Here is a 26028-nt window from a genome sequence, read left to right as displayed (position 1 = left end):
ACAAGCAACTTTCCCCCCACTTTTGTCCTACCTTTTAATCTTTGAAAACAGTTGTCAGCAATTAAATGAAAAAAAACTCAAAACCTATTATATTTTATAAATTTGTCTTTTCATATTAGTGAGCATTTGTGAAAGCGGCAAAATGTGTCCTTGTTGGAACCCTCCCTGCAAGACATTTTAATGGTCTCTTTCAGCATTTCTTGACTCCAAATGACTCCCTGTCATCGTGTCAGCTCCCTGGATAATGCAGGGTACTCCATAAACATCCAGTAATAGGACACAAGGGAAGTACTATTAGTGTGTCCCTTTCCTTTCAGGTATAAAGGTTTAAAGTTCAAAACAACTGAGAAAAGAAACTTCATTTGTTCTCAATAAATTAATAATGATCCTTCATGGCAAAAAGTTTTCAGGCACAAGTTTGTCTTATCTCAACATCCAATACTGATAGATATGTTTTTCAATTATTTCTCAGGATGAACCAGATGCAACGCAAAATACAGAAACCAAATTATTATTTCTTTAAGAATGATAAACAGAAGAATGCATCTTACACAATTATGTTCTGGAATTGAAAGCATGTACTTACTTGGGACAGGCCTAAATAGATGGAGACAGTTTCTGAAATGTACAAAAATTTTCCTTCTTGATTTAGTGCAAATACAAATCCATCCAGGGACTACAGAGTAAGGGGAAAAAAAAAAAAAGTGAATAGATTAATAAAAAATTCTAAATTCCAGATAGAAATAGATTCAAACAAAGGCATCACAGAACAAAATGAGGAAAATGTTCTGCTTTCTAGGAAAGTGGTTTTAATTTGAATCGTTAAGACAATTTCTTTATATTCTGTCTACATATTAACAAACAGCATATGAGTATATTCCAGAGTTCAAGGACTTATTGTCATGCTTACATCTGCCATATACTGTATGAAATTTATCTCATTTGCATGACAGAAGAAATATAGAAAAATAAAATTTTCTTCAGTTTTTTACAGGAAGAAATAAATAAGGAAAACAAAGAACCTTCCAATCAAATGGTATGTAAGAAGATTCCCCCCCATCCCCCAGAATCAAAGCAGAGAATTTCAACTTCCAAAAACTGAAAAAGAGACAATAAAATCTTACCATCACTCAAACCACTATGGACCTCAATAATTTGTTAATTAATTGAGGATTACACACACGCGCGCGCGCGTGTGCATCCCCCCCACCCCCATTTTCCTTTTGTGAGACAACAAACAAAGCCAATCAGCAGATTACTGTCAAATATGTTTACAGCTTAGGTCTATAGAAATGTTACGAATTTCATCCCTTTGGTGTAAAACTCTAGATCAGATTTTATTTTGACAGGTTCAAGTCTTTGGATGTGATTTCCATTGCAACTGCAAAATTCAAAATACGACTACACAGATTAATGCATACCTTTTGAAACATGAGTGCAGTTAATAAACAAAGGACCAGATTCTAAACTGACACACGGAGTAAATCACTGCACATCAAGACAGAAATATACCTCTAGGAATAAGAGCAAATCTTCACTAGGAAGTAACTGCTTTTCATACACTATAGGTGCCTTTACTTTTGTTTTTTATGAGGCTGATTATTGGCAAACAAGCATTCACTACAGCAAAAGTAAAATCACAAAATTCCAGAAATCAGAAACGCTAAAACAACTCAGAAAATAAGAAACACCCCAAATGTTGGGATGAACAAGAAACAATCTCAAAAAATCCCATCCCAAATATCCCCTTGGGATAAAGGTATGTGTAGAGTAAAAATATAACTGTAGCATTTGAGAGATCAACCTGGTTTTGGAAGAAAAAATAAGAGACACACACAAATTTGATGGAGATATATGATGACAAAGTCATGTAATCATTTTACTCCTTTTCAAATACAGAACAGTGATTCCTGAGGGTTTTTAACTTTTTTATTCTCCTGCTTCTTGATTAATTTCTATCATGCTGCTGGTCAGAAGCTGTCTTTGGCAAGTGTTCACCCCTCTCTGATGTAGTAGGTGGTGGAATTAGTTCAAAAAATCTGTGTTTTCTAAAAAGAATAAACCACATATTGGAAAACAAACCCTCACTAAAGACACTGCATTAAAGAAAGACTCTAATTTATATTTATGAATTAATAAAAATGTAAATCTGCATAGATTTCCTTCATGTAAAAACATTTATATTATGCAAGCCATTTATGGCCTCTTATAAATCATCATCATTTCTTTTCAAATGATTAACATCAGTTCCTTGAATTTTAACATCAATAACAGGTGGAAAATTTGGAACAGTGAAGTTCAAACTTAGATCCATACAAGGACAATCAAAACCTTTACACATTTCATCTCCTCCACTACGTATCATTTCTTTTACTACTATACACTTTCCCTATCACAGAAAGATCAGAAGACTAAATCTTTAAAGGTCTTGGTTTAAGTTTTCTTGATGCTCTGTCCCATGTTCCTTTGAGGAAATTGGTTTAATCCTCTCATAGAAATAAAACTGAGAACCGTCACCCTGATTCCCTGGCCGCCTATATATGTTCTTGCTAGAATGCCATTCTCCACAAGCAACAATAAATTGCCATACTGAATCAGACTAACAGCCTGCCTCCAGTCGTTGGTTTTCCTGGGTCCGACAGTGTGTACCTAGATGCTTCAGAACAGCGTTTGGAATATCCATAATGGTTGTGCAGGTAATGACAAGCCTACTAGAAGTTTCTTTCTGACCTCACGTTGTTACTAGTTGGCATGACCATGATATCTGATATTCCTTACAATCATTTTTTATAACTAGTGTGTTCAAGAATTTTTTTTCTTTTGTGGAATCCTGTTATGTTCTTGGCTCAATGATATCTTGAGGAAGGAAGTTTCACAGGTTATTTATGTGTCATATAAAACCAACTTTCCTCCTCTCATTTTTTTACATTTCCAGGCTTTTAGCGTGGTCCCCTTGCTCTTTTACTCAGGAGAGTTACATACCATTGGAGCACATTCATGATCTGTTCTGTTTAGTACACTGCATTACTGTGTAATTATCTAGATAGTTTTGTAAGAACAGCAAACAATAATTCTCTGAGTTACTGACGGCTTTCCTGCTTCTTTTCTACGCACCATCTTATTTAGGAATTCAGGCTTCTTAATGAAACAAAAGTTTGAAGAAAGCTTTCAGTACTGATTAGACAGAAATGTTTTCCTCAGTGTTGTCTTGGAATTGGCTGAAACCAGTTTTGCTGGAAAAATATAAATAAATAAAACTATCTCTGGTCAACACAACTGTACAAAGAAATTTCAGCCTTCATGGCTAATGTTTGGAAAGTCATCAGCTACTGGGAAGAGTGTTGAAGTGAGAAGTATCAGACATCTTAAGCACTTGCTACTTTTCCATGACATTAACTCTGAAACTCTCCCTTCAGTTAAACAGTTTTAATTCTTTACCCTTTTCTTCTCTTTCTTTCTTGAAGACTATTCCTTACTTTTGCCTCCTAGTTTTACAAGGGAAGTACTAAGGAGGCACCATTGGTGGACTGGCAGGGCCAATGCAGCATACCCAGAACTCCTTTGGCTTCTTGAATGATCTAGACACTTCCCATGCCATAAAATTAGTTCATTATGCCAGATGAGACTACTAAGTTGTGGTCAGTCCTTCTTTCTCCATTTCCTTTCCCTCCTCCCTGAAGTTATGCTTGGGTACAAATACCGACCAAATTCAACATTTTGTTCAATAGAGCAAAATCAGAAAGTTTATTTAATTCTACTTTGAAAAAGCCACTGATTAATAGCTAACGGAACAGCTAACTACTTCCATGTCCAAAATAGAAAGACATTAGAACAAAGGCCCCAAGTACTAAGCTCAAACCCTAATACCTAAGAAAAATGGCAATAAAAATAGAGGAAGAAATAGCCACCTTCCGATGCAAGGCAGTTCCTCCCACCGGTATGAAAGGGCTGAGATGGACCGCTTTTGTGACAGTGTTGTTGTTCCTTATACAGGTCAAACAGTAGTTCTGAAGGACTGTCTCATTCGTTATTCATAGGTATTATTTATGAATATTTATTATTTAAGTAATGCGTGTTGAAATTTTTCAATTTTTCATAAAGCGTCTGTCCTTTGTGCATGCCAAGAGAGCAGCAGACTTCAGAGAAGGTGGCAGGCAACATAACAGAGGTTATGTTATATACTGAAGAAGAGTATGTGATACCATTGTATACTACCTATTTACAAACAATTTTGTTTTAATGAGAAATCTCTGGAAGTATTATTCATATTACCTATGTATAACTAAGGACACAATAAATGCGAGAAGGGTACTGGATTTAGCCAGCTTTCAAATCTCTCTCTTAAAATGAGCGCCACAGTGTAATTTCCAGCCAGAATTTCTGAACAGTTTCACTGTAGTTCAAAGGCAGACAGGATTCCCGTTTCAGATGTTCCACAGTTATCATCAACTATAATACAGAAATAGGGTCTGCAATGGTAACTGTTTTTTCATAAAATGTACTATTTTCATTGAAGCAGAGGCCATGAATATAAAGGTAGAGCATCTTCTGTTAGGAAAATATTCTTGAGTTTGTTCTTTTTTATTTTTATAAATGAAGTTGACTGTCATAAACTCAGTCCTATCCCATCTAGTGTGGAAGCTGAAAAAGGGTCAGGGTGATGCCAAATGCCAATTTTGAGCACAATCCAATTTAAAGAAGACTGGCAACTTCTTGTTTAAACCTACACTTACTGTTTTTATGCAAAATGTGATTAAAGCTGAAGTTCCCTTGTACTTCTGATTTCAGAAAACCATTATGTATTATGCTGTTTCAATCACCACAGGCTACTTTTAAATTTTTTTTTTTTTAACTGCCCCACTGTTTTCAACAGGCGCCAATTAAGATTCTGGGGTCAAAGTGTTAATTACATCTTCTTACCCACTATGTAGAATTTTCTGATTATTAACCAAGGTTGGATTAAGATGAAAAAGAACCGACACAAATGTTAATGCTTGCCCCTCCTCAAGAAGATTTATCATAATACCATGCTGAAATCTATATGCTTTCTTCAAAGCTGTTAGAGAATGAAATCTTAGAGGAAACACTAAAATAAATGCTTTAAAGACATGCAAGTATCTGATTTATTGAGCCAGTTTTCTTATTCCTGAAAACTGTTCTAAACTAGCCAGACAGGACTGATATAAGATTTTCTTTGTCACATATCAGCATTCAATGTGGTAGACACGAAGGAAGTGAGACTCAGATGTAAAAGTCACTAGCCACAGCACCTCTGAATAATAACGCCAATAATTATAATTTATATCCTCTGACATCAGAATAATATGAAAATGTAAAGCACAGGTTTTTAACCCAAAATACTAAGTGCCTTCTACAGTATTTGTGGAATACTGAGGTTATTTCCTCTCAGGATATGAAACCCACTGTACCACTTTGACCGAATATGCACTAATGTATAATGCATCATACTAAATGGATTTATATTTGTCAGAGGAATTTTGTCCCAGCCATTTTTGCATATTCCCACTACAGGCAAATTTAATTCACTGGAGTCTTACTACAGTGTCCTTCTGGAGAATATCCTCATATTTCATACTATCCATGAAGTCCCTAATTCTTTCTAGTGTATTCCAATGCTGCAAAAAACCCTGTTACCCTGACCTAAACTCCAGTTAGAGTGAAGAATTACCAGTAGGCTAGGTTATTTTAATGACAGATTATTTTAAACTAAGCTTTCACCATCTGTTCCACCCCCTAATTATGAATGCAAAAAGAACATATTTCACAATTACATCAGTAAAAAGTAAGATATACATGATTTAAATGCATGCATGTGTTCTTTGTCCAATGCGGCATGCATCTGTGATGTTTTTGTCATCATTCAGGCTCTGATCAGGAGATAGGGGCTGGGGAAGGGAATACTCCCCCTGATAAAACAGATTAATTGATATACTAAACTTTTTCCTGGCAAACAGATCATTTTAATTAGAATTTTTCACTGTTATGACATAATGATATTATAACTGGAGCTGAGCATTAATTTGAGGACAAAGCCTGTCACCAATTAGACATACAACATTCAATAACAGCAAAAATATTTTACTCTTTTTTTAAAAGAGAGGTGGTATTGGATGCAATTGACAGTTATGAAAGCAAATAGTCCCTCTCATAATAAACATATGATTACATAATCTATTTATTGTGTTACAGCATGGCTTGAAAAACATCATGTCCTAAAGACAGCAACAAAAAAGTAAGCTTCATTTCAATGCGGCAACCATTCTTGAATGGGGGTTTAAAATGAAATAAATGGCATAAACGGTGGGTAACAGAAATCTGATACAAAGCCTCAGTGCCCCTCTACTGTGCCCTCACTGTTAAAGTATCAGAGTAACAACTTCCTGCAACACCAACAAATATACAAAAGCATAACTACTTAGGTGGAAAATCTGACCTTGGGCTTTCACAATTAAGTACTATAATACAACCTTGGGCTTTCACAATTAAGTACTATAAGACAACCGGAGTATTATTCCTGGAAATAACATTTTACGTGGGATGAATTTGATACACATGAATAAAAATGAGCAACTAAAGTTTGATCATCTACTGACTTACAAAAATCTCTAAAAGCTTTATTCCACCTTTTCAGTCCTTTTAATCCCTTGCAGAAAAAAAACCAAAACAAAAGCCCAAATAAAATAAAAAGGCATAGGACTTATTGCAGTGTTCCTTGGGCTACAAGCTTTTTACCACTGAGTAAAAATCCCAACATCAAACACATAGAAAACTCTGTTTTCAACTCTCATACCACTGCCATTTTTTCAATCACAGTCCACCATAATGGTCATATGGCTACATGACCATAGACTCCTTGTGAATTAATGACACATATTTGGCAACAAAGCAACATGTATTTGGCACCAAAACAACTACAATAAAAAAGATGAGGTAAGCGGACAAGCTCAAAGGATGTGGTTAGAATGGACTTTAATGCCAACTTCCTAATTTGTCATCTCCGTGCTCTTTGCTTGTGTGGTTAGGATGCAATTTATGACAACAAGGAAATGCCAAAAAATAAATGTGTCAATAATAAAGAGGTCTGCTTTATAGCTTGGAGCCAAGAAATGAAGGAGGAAGAGTAAACTTTACTGCTTCCCTTGATGCATCTTTTGCCACACTTACAGAATGTTTATGTAACCAAAGCAGCAAAAACTTTCAGGGGCAGATTTACTACTTGATTAGAAAAAACAGATTTTGTTCCAGATCAGAACCATTGCAAAAGTGGAGAGTGTAGAGGAGAAAAGTTTAGAGGCAAGAATAATGTTTAAAGGTGGCAGTCGGGTTCTTAAGGTGTACTCCCAGGTTTATTCACTGATAATAGATTGACAAATATCAGAGATGAGCCTGAGACTCACAGAAAGATTACAAATCTCTAAGCAATGGGACTTCAAGAAAAAAATCAGCAATTAAGAGTTTGGCAATTTTTTATATACAAAACCAATAAATGACTTTTAGGGATCTTTGCCTTGTAGATAGCAATTTTTTTTTTTTTTCTAGAAGGCCATTCTATATTGCTGCAAAATCCCAAACCATCCTGACTGCATAGAGGAAACTGCACCATGAAAGCTATTAGACTTTCTGAAAAGTTGGCATCACAGTAGGGGAAAAAATATATCCTTGGGTTATATTGCAATGCTATTAGAAGAAAGAAATAGTGAAGCTTACTAATGTGGAAAAAAAAATCCAGGACAGACAGCTTGCACTTATTCTGCACCCAGTTTATCACAGGATAATTTTTTTTTTTTTTTTGGCAAACCCCTTCATATAACATGCAGACAACTGTATCAATGCCAAAATACAGATAAGAACAACAAAATTGAGTTACTTGATAGAAGCCAGATGATCTTTAATTACCTCCGTGAAATTTTTTGGTCAAGTACTTGCACTGTTTTGCTATATCCTCTATATCTCTGCTCATTATTATGCTTCTGTTTGATTAACTGATCTAAATTGCTGGGCTGAACTGCTCAAATTCTTCATGCAGGTTTTCATGTAGAAGACACACTGATGTGCATTGAGGGATTAGAAGTGGTCTGATGCTTTACCCAGTAAAGTGTTAGCTCTGCTGATGTCAGCTGGCTGCGCAGGTTATTTTAACTTAGATGTTAGGCTTCCATGGCATTAAGGTTTTAACTGCCTGATGACCTGCTACAACTTGAAGCTTTTGGATTGTTTTTCAGGGAGGGTGCGGAGGCAACCTCTCTTGAGCAAAACATTTTAGAAGGTGAGTAGTACCCACTAGCGAGAGATAGGAAGTAGGAGTTTACTTTCTTTGCTTCTTTTGGAACAAGTGCAAAATGGTAAGTGATACAGTAATCTTTTACATGACATGCAGACAATTTTATAGTAGTTTTATTGCAAGAAGACATTACAGTAAGCTGTACATTCCCTGTGTCTGTATCAGTGGTTTGCAGCCTGTGGTCTTCCATCTGACTGATTTCAGCCTGAACTATTCAAACTGAAAACTCAACTATTCAACAGTCTGGACAATCTGAACTATTCATTCTGAACAAGTTCAACCTGAACTGTTTGAAGGGGCTGTGAAATGCAACTGAGAAAAGTAAGCTTACTGTCTATAGACTTGAATTCACCACACGTTATTTAAACCACCAATGGGCAATTTTTGAGATCTACTGGTACACACACACACACACACAAGGTTAAAAGCTTCTGTTCTCATTGAAAAATGCTGTTTTTCATTGTCCATTCTTCTGCATAAATGATTCATTACTAAAACAAAACATTGATTTACATTAGTACATGCTATACTAACCACTGTTGAAAACTTCTGAAGTTAAAATCTTACTAGGCAGAATATTTACACTCTGTCTTTGCTATTCTCTTTTCTGATAGGAGGGCTATATATATTAGTGTAAAGAAAAAGGGAGAAAAAGGACTCCTGAGGGAGGGATTCAACTGTCGCACTTAATTAAAATTCAATTTTGTGGGAGTTGTGTATTAAAGCACTGACCTTTCATCTTTATGATGCCAATTCCTGATGAGCTCCTAGCCTTCAATTATATAGGATTCCTAGTGTTGGTTCCAGACTGTTTGGACAGCAGATTGTGATGCCAATAACTGCATGCTATCTAATACAATCAACTATATCTATTTAGGATGAGACTTACCATACAGAGATTACATTATATATCTCTTACCCTGAGAACGTGATTGTGTCAGGTCAGGATTAAGTGTACAGCTCGCTGTGGACTGGCTTTGCTTTGGATACATAGGATTTTAATATCAAGTAGTTTCTGCCCTTTGATGGTACAAATATTCCAATCACATATGCATTTGTGCACCGAGAGGTGCTGCCCTGAGTAAAGGACTTGACACGATATGCACCTGCATAACGTTTACTACTGTAAGCGCCAAAACTGAAAGAGTGAGGTGACCCAGTAGCAGGAGTTATGATAAACAGTGAGAGTTGGCAGAATGAGGGCTGGGTCCCCAGACCTGCACCTCAGACCACACAGCAAGAGATTGTGGGAACCTGATCTGACTGGAACGCTGTGCAGGTAGGCAGAAACACCTATACAAACACATTTGATTGCAGGAGCAATAAGTATTGTTGTGAATGTTATTGTTTCCAAAGCTGCAACTTTAAAGTCCTTTTGTGTTATGTATTAATATTTCAGTTTATGTAAGCTCCATTCAAATTGATCTTATATTCATTGTACACCTGCATGTTTGGTTAGCTTTTCTTTCAATCTACACAATTTGACACTATGTGAAAGTAAAAAGATAAAGGTATCTAAATGTCTGTTGTCCAGAAAAACTAGGTGAAAAAAATATAGGGAAGAATTTGTGATATTGAGTTAATTGCACTCTTAAAATAACACGTGTACTTAGTAGGTACTCAGATGCTCTGGTGATTGATCCTAACAATTGGCTTGCTAGAATTAGACCTCTAGCCCAGAACTGAGGACATGTGTTCTCACTTGCATCACAGTTTCATACATATGAAGCAGAGAGGTTGTGCCTAGGAAAGAACAGGATGAGGGGCTTATGTTTAGCATATTTAATCTATTAGATGGCAATACAGACAACCAAAATAGATTTGAATGAGAAATTGAGTTAAGTTCTTTGCCTAGCATATCATTCTGATTTATACTCTTCTTGAAAGAAGGACATGTTGAGAATACTTTACAGACAATGGAATATAGAGCTAATAAGAACACAGAATATTAAGAGCAAATCCAAAGTCCATTCAATCCAGTGCTGTTTCTAACCGTAACCCTTAGCAGATACATGCCATGTTATAATGCAAAGACGACAGAACCTGGTCCTAATCAGCTGAGAGTTCCTCCAGCTTTCATTAATCCTTGTACTAATGCAGGAGATTCACTTGCTATACCAATTCTTTCTCCACCTATGGGAGTGTGGAGCAGTTCCACAGATGTCCACTCTGAAGTCTCCTAGGATGCATATACAGCTGGACTAAATTAAAGCAGCTGTTTGCTTTTCCAGTAAAGGCCAGTACATAAAAGCCTCCAGAACTATTACTGACACTTGACTCCTTAGTCCTGTGGCCCTTGAAACAAGAAGATTCTGGACTGTCATGAATCAGAACCTGCTACTTACTAGAACTTAGGTTTATAGAGGCATGGGGGGGGGAAAAAGCAAAAGCCCACAAAACTATAACCCTTTGAGGTCTGGACTGTGAAGTGCTTCTTCCAACTTTGAAATTAGTTTCCTCTACTCTACATGTCTTTGTCTGTCTGTCCTACTAACAGCATTCCAACCATGGCTAGTTTTTGCTAGATTTGACAGCAGGCAGAGGTCTCAGAGAAATTCCTACAAGTTTGGTGAAAACAGACTGCTAATGGAGACAAGACCCTCTGAGAGCCTTTGCAGCAGTAAAAGCTGGACTATGAGTTCCTATAGTATTAGACATCACAAAGCAGAGACCTTACAAATGCCCTGAGCACTGAAAAAGCCTCAGCCAGGTTGCACTGTCTCAGACACAAAAGTCAATAGAAGACAAGATGGAAATCTACAGATTCTGGTACCCATAGAAGATGTGGTTTCCATTCATTCATCTGTGCAGTTAAAAGCAGGGAACACAGGAGTACTGTGAGTATGTGGGAATAACAGAAAACCAAACAATTAACTTCCTGAAACAAGTTAGAGACTTCATTAATAACAGAAATATTTCTAAATCTTCCCCTGAAGTAATTATCCACTACATCTGCATTCTACACAGTAAAGTTGATACCTCTATGTTGGGTTCCAGTACTTCCTTCAAGGGTTTTGACGTTACAGTGCTTCACTCCAGAAGTGCATTTCACACAAAAGTGGGGAATGCACATTTATGTGAAAATCGATTATCCTGATGGAATTGGAGGTTTGGTCTGGAATGATTTCAGGAAATCAGCTCAGTTTGCCACTACAAAACACCATTGCTATGTTGACTTTCCACTTCTGTTTCACAGCTGGAATATGAGACCAGGTGAGAAGACAGCATGTAGCTCTGCCATCAACAAGACTCCAATCTTACCCTAGGCTGTGAGGAAATACTGTTTCTCTCTCCCTCCCTCCCTCCCTTGCTTCCTTGCTTTTTTTTTTTTTTTCTTTCTGAGCTCACCTCTAATGCCTGTGTAGGTAAAGATAAGTATGGATTTTGCTGTTTACCAGCTCATTGCATAAATTCAAGCATATCAACAGCACAGAGCAGCTCTTTCACTGAAAAAGGTTTATATTCTTTTTAAAATACAAGCTAATATATTATAGTGGCACCTCTGACTGCTGTGATAATTAAAGGTCTGTTTGTATTTCCATAATAAAATCCTGTTTTCTAGGGTGGGGAGGGGTGAGTGGTTATGATTTGTCCATATAGCACCAGCAGAAGCCGGAAACACAAGTTTTCAACCAAGAATATATTTTTTTCCTTTTAAAGACAGTTTCACAGTAACCATGTGAAAATGTTCCTCTGTATTTTTACCACAGGATTTTATTACGCAGCCACACTACCATGATATGCCCTTAAGGGGTTCCCTGGAGCAGCTGCAGCATACAGTAACAATAACCTGCTCATCAAAAGGTGCTCAAGATTTCCTTGACACTGCAGAGTATAGTAGCTGTCGGTTGTGCCAATAATCCACACACCACATTATCAAAAGAGCCCCAAATAAGTCTTGACACCACCAACCCTAATGCTATTTATTGCACATGTCAACAATCTATATGTTGTATCCCATGTCCCAAGTAGGAACTGACATGATTACTCCGCACTGCTACTATCCGTTTCACTCCAATTTGTAACAGACCTGAAGGTTAAAGTCTCTGCCTAAGATGAGTGTGGTAAAACTGCCTTCATCAATGGAACTGATGAAAGAAAACTCCTCCTTTTCCCAAACATTAGCACCATTTTCCTGTTATTCAGAACCACCCAGAGAAAACCAAGGAAACACTTCTAATTTCTTCCAACTATGATGGTTTAAACACATAGTGTTAGTGTAGCATCCTAGCTTTCCCTGCTTCCATTGTGATATTTTTCTTCTTTCCACTCCATTAAAGAGTCACTTGTATCTGCAATTGTCTCCTGCCCTCAGCAACATCTTCATCTAGACCCTAAGCAATACCTTACATGTTTGCTCAGTTGTCTAAATTGCAGGCAGTTGTCGTCAGTTATCTGGGCATCTTTACTGTGCAGTTCTGAATTCTTGCTCCTGCCACCTGGAGGTCCTGTAAAGTTGCATTTTGACGTCTCTTCTCCCTGATACAGCTTACTTTCAAGTCTTACTTGTGGTGCATCAATTAAAGACCTTCTAGCGCAAGTTTAACTTCAACCTTTTTGTAAAAAATAAAATACAAACCAGAATTTCCTCAAACATCCTTTGATTTGTCCCAGTAGTTTCCTTTTTTCTGCATCTTTTTCCTTTTCCTTAAATCACTAGAAAACTACCTTGAGCAAGAATCAAATAGAATCATAGAATGGTTTGGGTTGGAAGGGACCTTTAAAGGTCATCTAGTCCAACCACCCTACAATAAGCAGGGGCATCTTCAGCTAGATCAGGTTGCTCAGAGCCTCATCCAACCTGACCTCGAATGTTCCCAGGGATGGGGCATCTGCCGCCTCTCTGGGAAACCTGTTCCAGTGTTTCATCACCCTCACTGCAAAAAATGTCTTCCTTATATCCAGTCTGAATCTACCCTCTTTTAGCTTAAAACCATTACCCCTTGTCCTATCAAATAGGCAACTAGATGCTGTCAGTGCTTTTTATGCTGCTGTGTGAATGTCTTTCCAGTTCAGATTCTGTTCTGTTACCATGCCCAAATGAACATGCTGCCTGACACACAACACAGAAAGCAGCATAGATAGACTTCTGCATGTAAATTTGCCATTTTAATTGGCAGCAACCGTTCCAACTTAAAATAAATAATTTTAAGTAGTCATGCTTTAACGAGTTCCGACATTTATCTGAATTTCTTCAATCTGTTTTCAGTCACTATAGTGAAAAAGAAATGGTGTTTTATCAGTCCTTCCCTGATTCTGGTTTGAAACCAGATGGGAAAGAGCAGAAGCACACACACACAAAATAACTGCAACAGAAATATAACCAAATGTTTTCCACATCTGAGAAGACTGTTTGAGTTCTGATTAGGGTTTAAAATTTAAACAGTATTTTCCGCCTAGTACTATCCTTAGCAGGACTACAGTTCAGCTTGCTAGAGGTGCTTTTCTATGGTACTTAAGACTGTTTTTATTTCTAAATTACATTTTTAATAGAAAATAAAATAAACACAGCAGAGTGCTTAGAAATTCAGAATGCTTTTTGACCCTGAAAGATGGACATTCATGGTGTATGAAACTTGAAAGCATCCTTGTTTGAAACTGCAATATATCTTGCCATTTCTAGCTAAACATTGTTGGAATAAAATTCTCCCTCACAAGCTTCCTGTGCCATTTTGCAATCCTGCAATGAAGTCCCTATGCCAGCCACTGATAACACAAACCAGTATTAAAATTATTTATGAAAAATCATATGATACCACAAATGTAGAACTAGAATCTCCAATTAGGAATGCACAAGAAAAGGAAAAAAGTCTCATAAAACCAGTTTTGGAAAGCAAATAGAAAGTATGTACATACTACAGCTATTTGAAATTAGTGTCCCAAATTCAAACATCAAATTCTGCCTACAGCCGACTCCTAAAGCTCTTACTGATGCCAAAACTATCTCCTTCTGAGGAATCTCACCCTTTTGACACCAAAACTTAATTCAGTGCAGAATTAGTGTTTCCTAAACCACTCTCTAATAATAATCTGAAACCAAACCAAACCTAAAATCTTGATAACTGATAAATTTGCTGTTGCCTTTATTCCAAATAAAAGAAGCTTCAAGTACCTTTGTGATGTGTTCATTAAGATGTGCAGATAGATCTATAGATAGTCTACAGGCCTCAAAGTTAAAATAGATTAGATAAAAACACAGAGTATAGGTTAAAATCACTGTGGCTGGCAGATCCATTGCACACAGATTGGAAAGCATTCCTAGATTCTGTGAAGGTAAACTGAAAGACTTTTCTTATTGTTAAGAAAGAGAGAAATTTAAGCTGCATAAACATTGTAGAATTAATGTTTTGATTCAAAAAGCTACAGACAAGAATTTAAATGCACAGAACAAAAAGAAATCGCAAAATTTAGGCTGAAACTTTATCATGAGCAGGGAATTTCCAGAGACTAACTACTGACACATACTACAGACGTGCTGGATTTGGAGAAAATCCATACAAATCTATCAATATTTTGCGGTTCACATACAAACTTACACTACTATCTATGACCTACCATAATTATAGTCTACATATTATAAGTAGTAATATTTCAAAAATCACAATTATCTAACTACTTAAAAGCTCCTTCCTACCACACATTAAAATGTTATGCTTCTCATACAAATGATATCATAGCATAAACTGCTCTTGCAAATATTACAGCTTTAAATAGCATTTACTATTTGTAAATGCTTGTTGAACACAGCAGGTGGCAAAATGATTTAGCATCATGAACAAATACATATGGTTGCTTGAGCCCAAATTTTAGAGCAGATAAACCTATTTTCTGGTCCTTCATTTAATGGACTAGAAACGAGCAAAAAGGCAGCTAAACCATTGTACGTATTCTGGCAACTCACTGCTTCAAGTGAACTTTCTCATATGAAATACTGTGCTTAAAACAACACAAACGCAAATCACAGGTCTCACATATTCAATGAATGGCTCATCTGCAATATTTCCTCTTACAGTTTTCAAGTAGGATTGTGCACTATGGAAAAAAATGCAAAGGTAAAAGCAAGAGCACAGTGTTATGTAGTCTAAAATCAATAGACAGAGAGAGGACATTAACCAAGAGGCTAATAAAAAGATGCTGCCCTAGACAGTAACATAAAGAGCCCTGATATATTTTTCTCTTCAAAAATGCTATTCCTTTTGCCAATTTTCCCTTAGCACTGCAGTAGTTTCTCTCTGTATATACACGTCATCTTACTTTTTTGTCTTGTTCCAATTTTATGTTTGCATTTTATTTTCTCATTTCCTTCCTGCTACTCCCCTGTTTCTCTTTACTAGCTTGATGTTTACACAGTCCTTTACTAGAATTGCAGGGTTTGGAGAGATCCCATTTTTTTTCTTTGTTGTAATGCCCACATTTTTTTCCCAGAGAAAAGATAAGTTTACCCAGAAAATAAAAAGCTAATACAACCTTTTGCTCATCAACAAAGTATGTCTTGTTGTAGCCAGGAATAAGTTAATAAAACAGGGAAAAAGCTTAGTGGCTTAAAGAAAAAAAAAAAAACCCTCCTTGGGGTTATGAACGAACAATGTTGTTTTTTCTTCCCAGCGTGCAAGGATTTAATTAAGTGATAACAGTCACCTTGGGGTGGCTGCACAAGGCAATAATATCTAGGTGAAGAAAAATGCTGAAGAGAGTTGAGTACAGTCAATTTATCTTCAGAGAAGGCAATAAATGAACAAAGCATAGGTATTTGGCTGATTGTTTTGGAATGTTTCCATTACTGATAAACATCAAAATAAAAGGACAAAGATTTGGTATTTTCAGTATCTGAAATGTATTAAATACAGAAAGAAATGAAGGAATAAATCAGTGTGAGGTCATATCCTAGAGTTCTAATTGCAAATGTTTTGGTAATTATTCAAGCTAAACATAGAACAAGGGAATTTTAATGTTGACACAAAGGATAGAAATACAGCTGAGATGTGTATTTATAGCAAACACAAAACACTGGATGAATTTCACTCTGGAGAAAAAAATTGGTAAGTGTAGATGGAAAGAAGTGACATATATTAGACAAATACATGCAACTCCATGGCCAGTGACCCAAATTCAAGGATTTAAAAACATGTTTGTGGGAGCTTTTCAGGAAACAAGCAGTAAGCTCAATTATCCATAAACCTATGTTCTGCCACCCTCATATGCAGAGAAAGAGACTTGTGAGAAAGAGCAACATGAAGCAGAGAGGAAAGACTACCAGGAAGAAACATTCTCCTTCACCACAAAGCTGCTAACAATTTGCTTTACATTATTTGCAACATGGGGTTTGAAAGGAATACATGGGCTGTCCTTAGGGAGTTTGATGTGTGCAAAGGGGTCTGCAAGCTATGTACCCATTTCTAGGAACAGTACTTAGTCTTCCAAAACTTAACACAACTCAGAGTCCAGCTACAATAGTTGTTAGCAAGCAGCATGATCAGCCAAAGTCTCCGCCAAATGGACACAAATCATGCTTAATATGGAAGATGGAAGAAACAGCACAAACACAGCAATAATCTTGGGAATTCACCATATTCCTTTGTCCCCCTCAAGTTGGAAACTCTCATTTTCCCTTTAATTTTGATACTTTTCCTGAATCTGTCTCCAGCAGTGAGGGAATTGATAGCTATTTCCTTGAGTTTACAACCGGGTTAAATACTCCTTACCCACACACTTCTGCATGAAGAGGATGAAGCCTACAGACAATAGTTTTTGAACTGTGTGGGCAGATATTCTTTCAAAGAGAAGGAACAAGTCAATAATGAATGGCTCACACAGCATCCTGAGAAAAAATATGAAATATGTGTGTGTGTGCATGAGAGTGTGAGAGCAGGCGAGCGTATCTGAGTTTAAAGAGAAATATCAATTTCTGAAAAACATACAACATTTTGAATTTGAATAAAAATCCTAAATCAAATTCCACTAAGTTGCCTCATTATGACTTCTAGTGTATGTCCAGCTACAGTATTTAAATAAACACTGCTTTTCAGGGCCTGTCTTTTCAAGGCCCTGTAAGAAAGATCTACATTAGCAATTGGTCCCGCTGCAGTTACTTTCCTCCTAAAAGCAATACGCCCTTTAAAAACCCTTCATGAACTACGTACAGGCATTCATTTCTCACCTCTAGGAGGCTGAAGGTTTGTCACCTGCCTGTAGCTGCTGTTTGGCCTTGGTAACGTGATTCCAGCAAACACTTATCCCAATTACAATTGCAACCTTATTGGTTATCTCCATCAAAACACTAGGGAAGAACTTACATGAAGCTTACCCTTTTCTTCAGGTCAAGATTGGGACACATGGCCCTAAGACCTGTCTTTCGTATGGTTCAGCAGAGGACCATCTTTTTCAGGCTCTCAAAGCAGCACCTATTCTGAGCTCCACAGTGAACAAAAATGGCATGAGCTTGGCTTGCCATAAAATTTGGACAAGTGGCTACTCAATGCATCTTTAAAAATTACAGTACAAAAGTATTGTTTTTAAAACTACTTAAATCTAATCAGTAAGACTGATATTAATCTTTCATTTTGTCTGAGCTGCAGGGCTGATGAAAATGAATATAACTAATTGGAATTACTATTTTGAGCTGCTTATGTTCTTCTAAGTCCTTTTATTTTGCACAAATTACCTCTCAGAAGTTCTAAAAATGCTACCTGAAAACCCAGTGTTAGGAGGCACTGGTCACTGTAGCCTTCTAGAAGGCTCAAAGTCTAATGTCAGAGGACTAGAAAAGCCCTTCTTCATTACTCTGTTCATTGAGTGAGCTGCTATTGAAACGTTTAAGTGCCTTAAGTTTCCTTCATATATAGCATGGTAACAGACAACACCAACACTTCTAAATTATCCTGAGATCACTGAATTTTAGAGACTCTGCAAGCATATATAACCAAATATAGAAAGTAGGGGTTTGGGGGATTTTTTACATCACCAAAAGAAAAAAAAAATGACACAAAATATTTTTTTAGACTGAGGCACAAAACATTCCTGTTAATGTGAATGGGAGATTTAAAACTGATGCCTGAAGGACCATATCAAAGAGTAAAACCTGAAGATTAGAAAAGATGCATCTATTCACATATCATAAGAAAATTCCTGTTTGTTTTGTCTTTAAAAACAAAGAACAGCCCCATCCTGCAACATACATTTAGAAGCCATAAAAAATGAAACTGCTTGTTTTTTCATTAGTCAGCTGGCATTCACTCTTACCTGATGCAGGCTCACTACATGCACACACACACATATCTCTACAAATGTACATAAAAATGTTGCAATTGAGAGCAATACATGTGCTAGCACCACCAAAGTCAGTGGATGCTTTGGTATTTGTCCTACTGAGAAGAAAAGATGGTGGGAGTTCTACTAAGCTGCTCTTTGGGTCCATTCTTTCTACTAACTCCAGATAAGATGATGAGTCTCCCTTATCTGATTGTCAAGCCTGTATTTCTAGATGATTTCACAGCATTGGTTTCTGTTTGTCTATTCAACCATACAATACTCTACTCAGTCACACCCAACTGATCAGAAGACAAGAGAAGAAAAAACCATACACCTCATCTGGCACACACATGTTCATTTGGTCTGGCCTTTCTGGAAAGTCACTCCAGTACTTGCCTTTGCATTAATTTTAGAGTATTAGCGATGTTCCTTTACAGGTCACCCTTGAAGAAGAAAACAACGAACAGTCCTGTACCTTTCACTACACAGATACTAGGAATATCTAAGAGCAAGTGCAGAGACATTTAAAATTACCTGCCTGCAGATTCAGGAAAGGCACATTGCCTCAGTTCACATTCAACAGATTCTATTCACAAACAATTAGAAACATATTAAAAAAGAGGAAAGATTAAGTCTTGCATAATACAGCGGCCAAGGTTCCCCTTTCCAGTTATCATGGAAGTTCTGCACAGTCACAGAGATGGGACAACCAGGTTTCCAAACTCCAGCACATTGAACTGAGATACAATGTTATTTTGCCAAGTATGGTCTAGAGGTGTTTGTAAATCTATGCTGTATTGCAATGGTTCCTTTATGAGAGTTTTGAGGTTATTTTTATTCCTCAAAGAAGAGAAACTGTACTTAAACATGTATTAGAAACGTAGTAAAATTTGATTTAACAGAATTAAAATTGCTCCACAAATTTCCCCAATTAAGGTATGACATTAGCTACACGATCAGAGTGTAGGTCTTAGACTTAAAAAAAAAATATCCCTTTCAAGTGTGAGACTACACACTCACTGTTCTATATGTTTGGCTATCTTCTCTCATTTTCTCCTTTTTATTTGATCTTTTTAACGATTGTTGGAAATTAATGGGATTTTAACATATGAAACTGAGATTAGGTTGTTTTCCTGAACTAGCTGTTGGTTCAGCATCTCCTCCACTAACTCAGAATATTCACCTGTTTTGAGGTACTGCAATGCCAGATCAAGCTCACATCTCTGGGTCCTCCTTGCTACCTTCAGGATACAGAGCACTTCTCATGAATCCAAAGGAGCAAAGCCTTGGAGTGGGTTCCAGAACATGCTGGAAGGAGATGAATTTAACAGATTTGAGGGATGGAAAGGAGGGAGATTTGAAGGTCTACCTCAAAAAAAAAGAAAAAAAAAAAAAGAAGAGTGGAGAACATAGGAGGAGGAACAAGCTAAAGATCTCTCAAAGATACTGAAAACATGATGGAAAATGGGCAAATATAATGATGGTAAACTAAGGAATGGGGGAAAAAAGGGGGACACAAAGACAGACCAACAAGCACTGAAAATAGATCAGAAAGACTGAAAATGTGCAAGAGAAAACAGAATGAGTTTAAGAGGGTTCTTTGTTTTTAAGATGGTTGAAGAAAAAGCAGGAGAAAAACACTAAGTTGCACTTCTAGTAAATCATTTCATAGAATGAATGTCAGCCTACTGCAGACTACTGTGTGAATATACAGGTATGCCATCCAGGAGTTATTTGGTGCTCCAAATAGTGCCAGAAAAATAACAAATAATATCGTCTCCAGAGCAGCTTACATGGCAAAGGCACAAGCAAGGACAAATATCAGTTCATCAACTGAAGGAGAGACGAAGAAGGAGGATTTCTTTTCCTCTGAAGGATCTTTTTCCCAACTTTTTATGTTACTAACCTATTCCTTCAAGGGATAACTTTTATCCTTTGCTTACAAAGACTGATACTGCCTCTGGAAAATGCTAGACTGCACAAAATGATAATTTTTCCCACAGTATCTTCTTGTAAGAGAATACCCCTGGATACACCTGCAGAACATTTTGTTCTTCCCCTTAGAAATTGCTTCAGACTTTCTGCAGTATTTAAAAAAATATTGCACAAATTTTTAGTTGTGTGAATCTGTCCAGAGTTCCCAGTCCAAGGTACAGCCTTGAAAAAAGACTTTTGTATGCAAGTCATGAGAAAAAAATTCTTAAAGTACTCTGTGCTTACAGTGGTCAACACTGGACAGCTGTCAGCAGAAAATACGAAGACATTCAGTATGAAAAACTGCTGTCACAGAACAAAACCTTTTCCCTTACAAAGATCTCAAGGAATACTTCTATAAGAAGCACATAGCACTAACAAAGAGGATAGGAGAAACATGTTGTTGTCTTGGGTAAGACAAGTGCTTTCCCATTCATGTTAATATCAGTCGAAGACATTTGGCACATGACGCATATGTACCATCAATGTGGAAATTTGTTGATGAGTGTCAACATCAGCTGAAGACATTCAGCTACCATACTAGCTCTTTACATGACCCTTGCTCATTCTTAAGGATGCAATATCTGAAAAGCCATACGATGTTAAAATGTCAGTTCATCTTGACTGTTCACTGTTATTCAATTCTATACTTGACCAATCAGCCAAATAACTCATGTCGAATTTAGAACTTTCAAAATTTATATATATTTTTTTCTTCTAGAATTCTCTTTGTAGTTACAAAGGCCAAAAACCATGTGTCAAAATTTGTCTATACCCACATTTGCCTCCGTGTGGGATCTAGATCTCCGTAGATCCATAGACCTGTCCAGCAGTACAACATACATGTCCCAGTGACTGCATTTATATACTTCCTTTTTTCTACCACTCATCCCGTATATAATATTTATTATTCATTATTAATGTGAGCTTTACACTCCACCTTGATCAGAAACTTAGTGCATGCTATCTGTGGAATTTATCACTACTAAAATCTGTTTTAGTAATAAACATTATTTCAGACTGTTAGGTATATAAACATTCCATAGAAATAGATAGATGCAGGACTCCTGGTTGTACTCAGTTACTCCTGTGGATGTCACGAGTGACAACAATATAATGAAATTAGTTAACCAGGGCAAAACTGGTGCAATTTGAAAAGGAATTAGTATTGAGGAGCCCCATCCCCTTCTGACATTGCTGCACAATTTGTTAGCCAACACTTTCCTGGGCAACATACATGATGAGGGCTACATGTTTCCCTAAAATGGATTCAACCTGCTCACCTGGCTTATAATAAGAATGAAAAGGGAACAGTAGACATCGATCTGCTAATATAATGAAATAAATTTAATGTGATTTTGGAAGGACGTCCGGTCATTGTACAGAAGATGTATACGCTACTGAGTCTCTGATAACACTAGTGGGAAACTTATGGGACTGTTTTTTTTCAGGCAATCAGGCTGCATCAATTGCCAGGAAACAATCCTCACCTAATGTCCTGAAGATAAGCGGCAGGGAAGATTTTCTTTTCCTCATCTTGCTCTGTTGGTATTGCTAACTGACATGGTAGCATCTTTGTAGGTGGTAAGATTAACTAGAAAATATTGATCAGCATAGAAGGAAATTAATTTTGGAACAGATTACTTCAAAGTATAACATAGAATAAAAGTACATATTTTTACTAAATTATTTCTTTACAAAATTTAAAAAAAAACCTTACATATTTTACATTCTTTTTATTTATGGAGTAGCATACACTCCATTCTGCAAACAAGATTTTAGATTTGTTACTTCTATAGTATCAGTTGCAGGCTGAATTTCTGGGACAATTCAGTCAAATTGGTTTAGCTGTTCTCAAAAGTGCAGTAGGGACACTTCTACATTGCCCATGTGAAAAAATTCTCATGACCTTTTCTTTAGAGTCTTCTGTTCAAACCTGCTCTCATTTAACCAAGTTATGAATCTTTGAATAAAACTCCAATTTACACATGCATCACAGAAATTCACTCAAGGATAGCTACCAAAAAAATCTTAATGATTCCATTTAAACCATGCAGAAGTACTGCTAGAGAATGCTGGCACCTGACCAGAGCTTGAATTTGCACCTCTAATTTGGATTACGTCAGCGGTATGTCACAACCAGATCTAAAAACTGGCGCTTGACTAATCACATGCCTTCTGGTGATCTGTCCGGTAGCCTGGAGGAGGAAGCTGCCTTGTCTGAATATGAAGGATGCATGAACCAGGCTTTGTGTGGGAGAAGCAGAATGAGGCAAAGAACTGCAGAGGACTGAGGAGGGAATGGAGTCACTTGCTTGAAGGAAAGACACAGGGATTAAGAATAAGTAGAGGGATGACTAGGACTGATTAGTCTAGGAGCCAAGAAGATTTTGGCTACTCTCATAATCTGAGAAAAGAACTTCAAATCACCTGGTCCAAATTTAGAGGGCTCTGAGTCTGCTTTGATATGAACCAACATAGCAAGGAAGGAGTTAAGAACATGGAGCTAGATCTGTTAAGTAGCTAGGATGCATATAGAGAATTAGGGCTGGTAAAGAGATTGGAAATGGAGCTGGTGGGAAATCCTGACAGACTGAGCAAGCAGGTGGGACACACTGGGAAGACAAGTATTGGAAATGAGAGAAAAGACTAGAGGGGACAGGATAGACTATTTAGACACTGTGAAATAGAACTGATATATTTTCCCACTATAGCAAATTTCCCTCCAAAAATTGGAATGGCTCCCACAAATTCTGATTCCCAACACTTTTCTGCTATCAGCAAAGCTGGGAAGGAAGGTGACTGGCAAATCCTAGGATCATAGAATATTCTGAGCTGGAAGAGACCCATGAGGATCATGGAGTCCAACTCCTGACTCCATACAGGGCAACCTACAAGTTAAACCATATATCTAAGAGAGTTGCCGAAATGCTTCCTGAACACTGACAGGCTTGGGGTCATGATCACTTCCCTGAGGAGATTGTTCCAGTGTTTGACCACCCTGTCAGTGAAGAACTTCTTCCTAATATCCAATTCTCTCCTCCCCTCATGCCGAAGCACATAAAGGAAATAATAATTTCTTTTAGTTACTCCGTTAGTTCAAATGGCAAAAATACATGGAATTAACCTGTATGTCTTCCAATGAACTATGCTGGTTTCAGCAAGACACCATCTTTCTGACTTTTTAATTTTCATTAGTAGATCATAAGAAATTACACCTAGAACAACGCAAAAAGAAAAGCACTAAGATTGCAAAGTGGAGTACTGCAAAGCAAAAAAACCATTCCACTGGAATTCCTGCCTCATTCATTGCACGTCATAGATAATGTTGCCTTAATGAACAGCTATTTGATATTTTGTTTTCTCCTCAGTGTTCAATGTGTGGCCCTAGGCCTTATTTACTGCATTCTATGCAAACCATGCTCTGAAGACAAATTATAAGCTTCCTTGTGGGTTTTTCTATGATGCTCATCACTACCACATCTGTGTGCTTCATAAACATTAATTTATTTCCCAAGTAACCTTGTGAGGTTGTAGAATAAGAGAGAAGATGTAGCCCCTAACAGTGCCCACATCATTATTTTCACTGATCGATGCTGAATACAACAATTAGCTTTACTAGATAAGGATCCTAATTTTGCAGGTATAATTGGATACCCAAAGAAAGGAAGTACAAACCAGGGTACGTAAGGCTGAAGGGCAGGCTGAAGTTCTGTAACAACAAAACTATTAAATGCCCAGAAGTCCAACAATGACAGTAAAAATAACTTAAAGGTCTTAAGGGTAAATATACACCCACATCTTTATTTCAGCTGCCTGATGTTAGGTAAATAATCCATTCCCATTACCTGCAGTGTGGGCAACACCAGAAAAAATGAAGTTCTACCAGATCAGTGCTGCTATATAGTGAGATTCAAATCTGTTCTCTTAAGCAACAGAGTAATGTTCTAGAGATGCTATACATGGTCAGGACTCGTGAATTTTGGCCAAAAAAGCAGATGTTCAACACCTATACAAATCAGGCCTGTTACAGCATGTAGGTACATAGTTAACTTTTTAGGCATTTGAAGTCCTTTAGCCTCTTCATTTTGCATCCTGGGGGATTCTACTACACACCAAATACTGAAAACAATAGTGAGAGGTCATGACACAGATCCTAGTTAAAAGCTGTTAGCCATCTTCATAAAGTGAGCCAGATATTCCTGACTGTAAGGGTGGAAAATGTTCCAGATAAAACAACTTAGGTTCATCTGGAAGAAGAAAGCATGTGTGTGTGTGTTATGATTACAGAGTCAAGAGGGAGCAAACTCCTCACCTTTGGGAATAAAGAGTAAAACCACAATTCACCTGCCAAAGTAATGTGTGAGTGATGATGGAGTCCCTACAAGGCAAATGGTGTCACAGCCTGAATACCCAAAAGGATGAGGGTCAAACAGAAGGTCTCAGATGGAGCCAGAGTCTGCACTATTAAGGGATTTAAAAGCAGCAGGGCCAAGTTAAAATCAATCTTCTACTTTTAGGGATCAACTGTAGGTAATGGATAGTGGGCATAACGTGACCATGTTAACTTAATCCCAAGAGAAAATGTGCTGTTAAATACTATACAAACTGCTAGAAACTGAGAAGCAATGCTGGAGACTCATCTAAGCAAGAATTATGACATGACTGCTTGTGTTATTACTTTAAGACACAGGACAATAAATAAGACAACTACCTGCACTAGTTATGCACTGAATGAGAACTAGTGAACTGAAGCTTTCTGCAGCAAGGGGGTGATCAAAATCAACTTTTCAGCTTGTTATCTATTTAATCTTTGGGGGTCTAAGCAGCCACCAAGAGATTGCTAAGCCTTCCAGAGCTAGCCCCCCGGTACACTCCAGCCATGTCTTTACATTTCCTGCCATAGTTACACCAAAAGGCAGAATATTGGACAGCGCAAGCACTGACCACCACAAACTTGACATAATCTGAAATACATTTTTTACAGGAGCCTAGATAACACATTCTGCTCAGTGGACACAGGCATATTTTTACAGGACCTAGGCAAATTTTTAAAAGTGCCTTAAATAATAAGCCTTTGCTATTTCCAACATTCACTTTCCTTCTGGTAAACTGTCAGAATAGGGATATTCAGAATTGCTACCCACACAATTCAACCCTCCCACAACTTCTTTATTTGGAGCTATACATTCACACATAGTGAATATGAAGGAGTGAATACCTTTGGGGGTAAACAGGACAGCCGATTTTTGTAAGCAATGTTAACCTTGTGTTCCAGGATTTAAGATAACCTTTGAATATAAAGACTTACAGAAAGAAAATTTAATATGGGACACATTAACTCAAATCTACCTAATCTGAAGTTTCCTGCACTTCCTGCAAAGCACTGGCTATTTGGAGGACAAGACACCAGACTAGCTGGACTGCAGGTCTGACTCAGTATATAGACCTATGCTACACATGATAAAAATCCCCAAGAAACAGGACTTACAGAAACACCAAAA

The 26028-nt window shown here is 37.2% G+C and overlaps 1 protein-coding gene across 5 annotated transcripts in view; it reads right to left on the bottom strand.

Annotated features, from left to right (window-relative positions):
- NPAS3 (neuronal PAS domain protein 3) overlaps window positions 1–26028 on the bottom strand; it is a 629011-nt gene that overhangs the window by 189263 nt on the left and 413720 nt on the right. For all 5 annotated transcript variants that reach the window (XM_075712984.1, XM_075712985.1, XM_075712986.1 and 2 more), the window contains one exon: window positions 587–676. In XM_075712984.1, the coding sequence (XP_075569099.1) occupies window positions 587–676 (90 nt within the window). The remainder of the gene's footprint in view (window positions 1–586; window positions 677–26028) is intronic.

This window comes from Pelecanus crispus, chromosome 6, assembly GCF_030463565.1.
Source record: "Pelecanus crispus isolate bPelCri1 chromosome 6, bPelCri1.pri, whole genome shotgun sequence".
Classification (NCBI taxonomy): domain Eukaryota; kingdom Metazoa; phylum Chordata; class Aves; order Pelecaniformes; family Pelecanidae; genus Pelecanus; species Pelecanus crispus.
The sequence above is the reverse complement of the archived record's forward strand: the minus strand, read 5'-3'. Positions and strand labels throughout refer to the sequence as shown.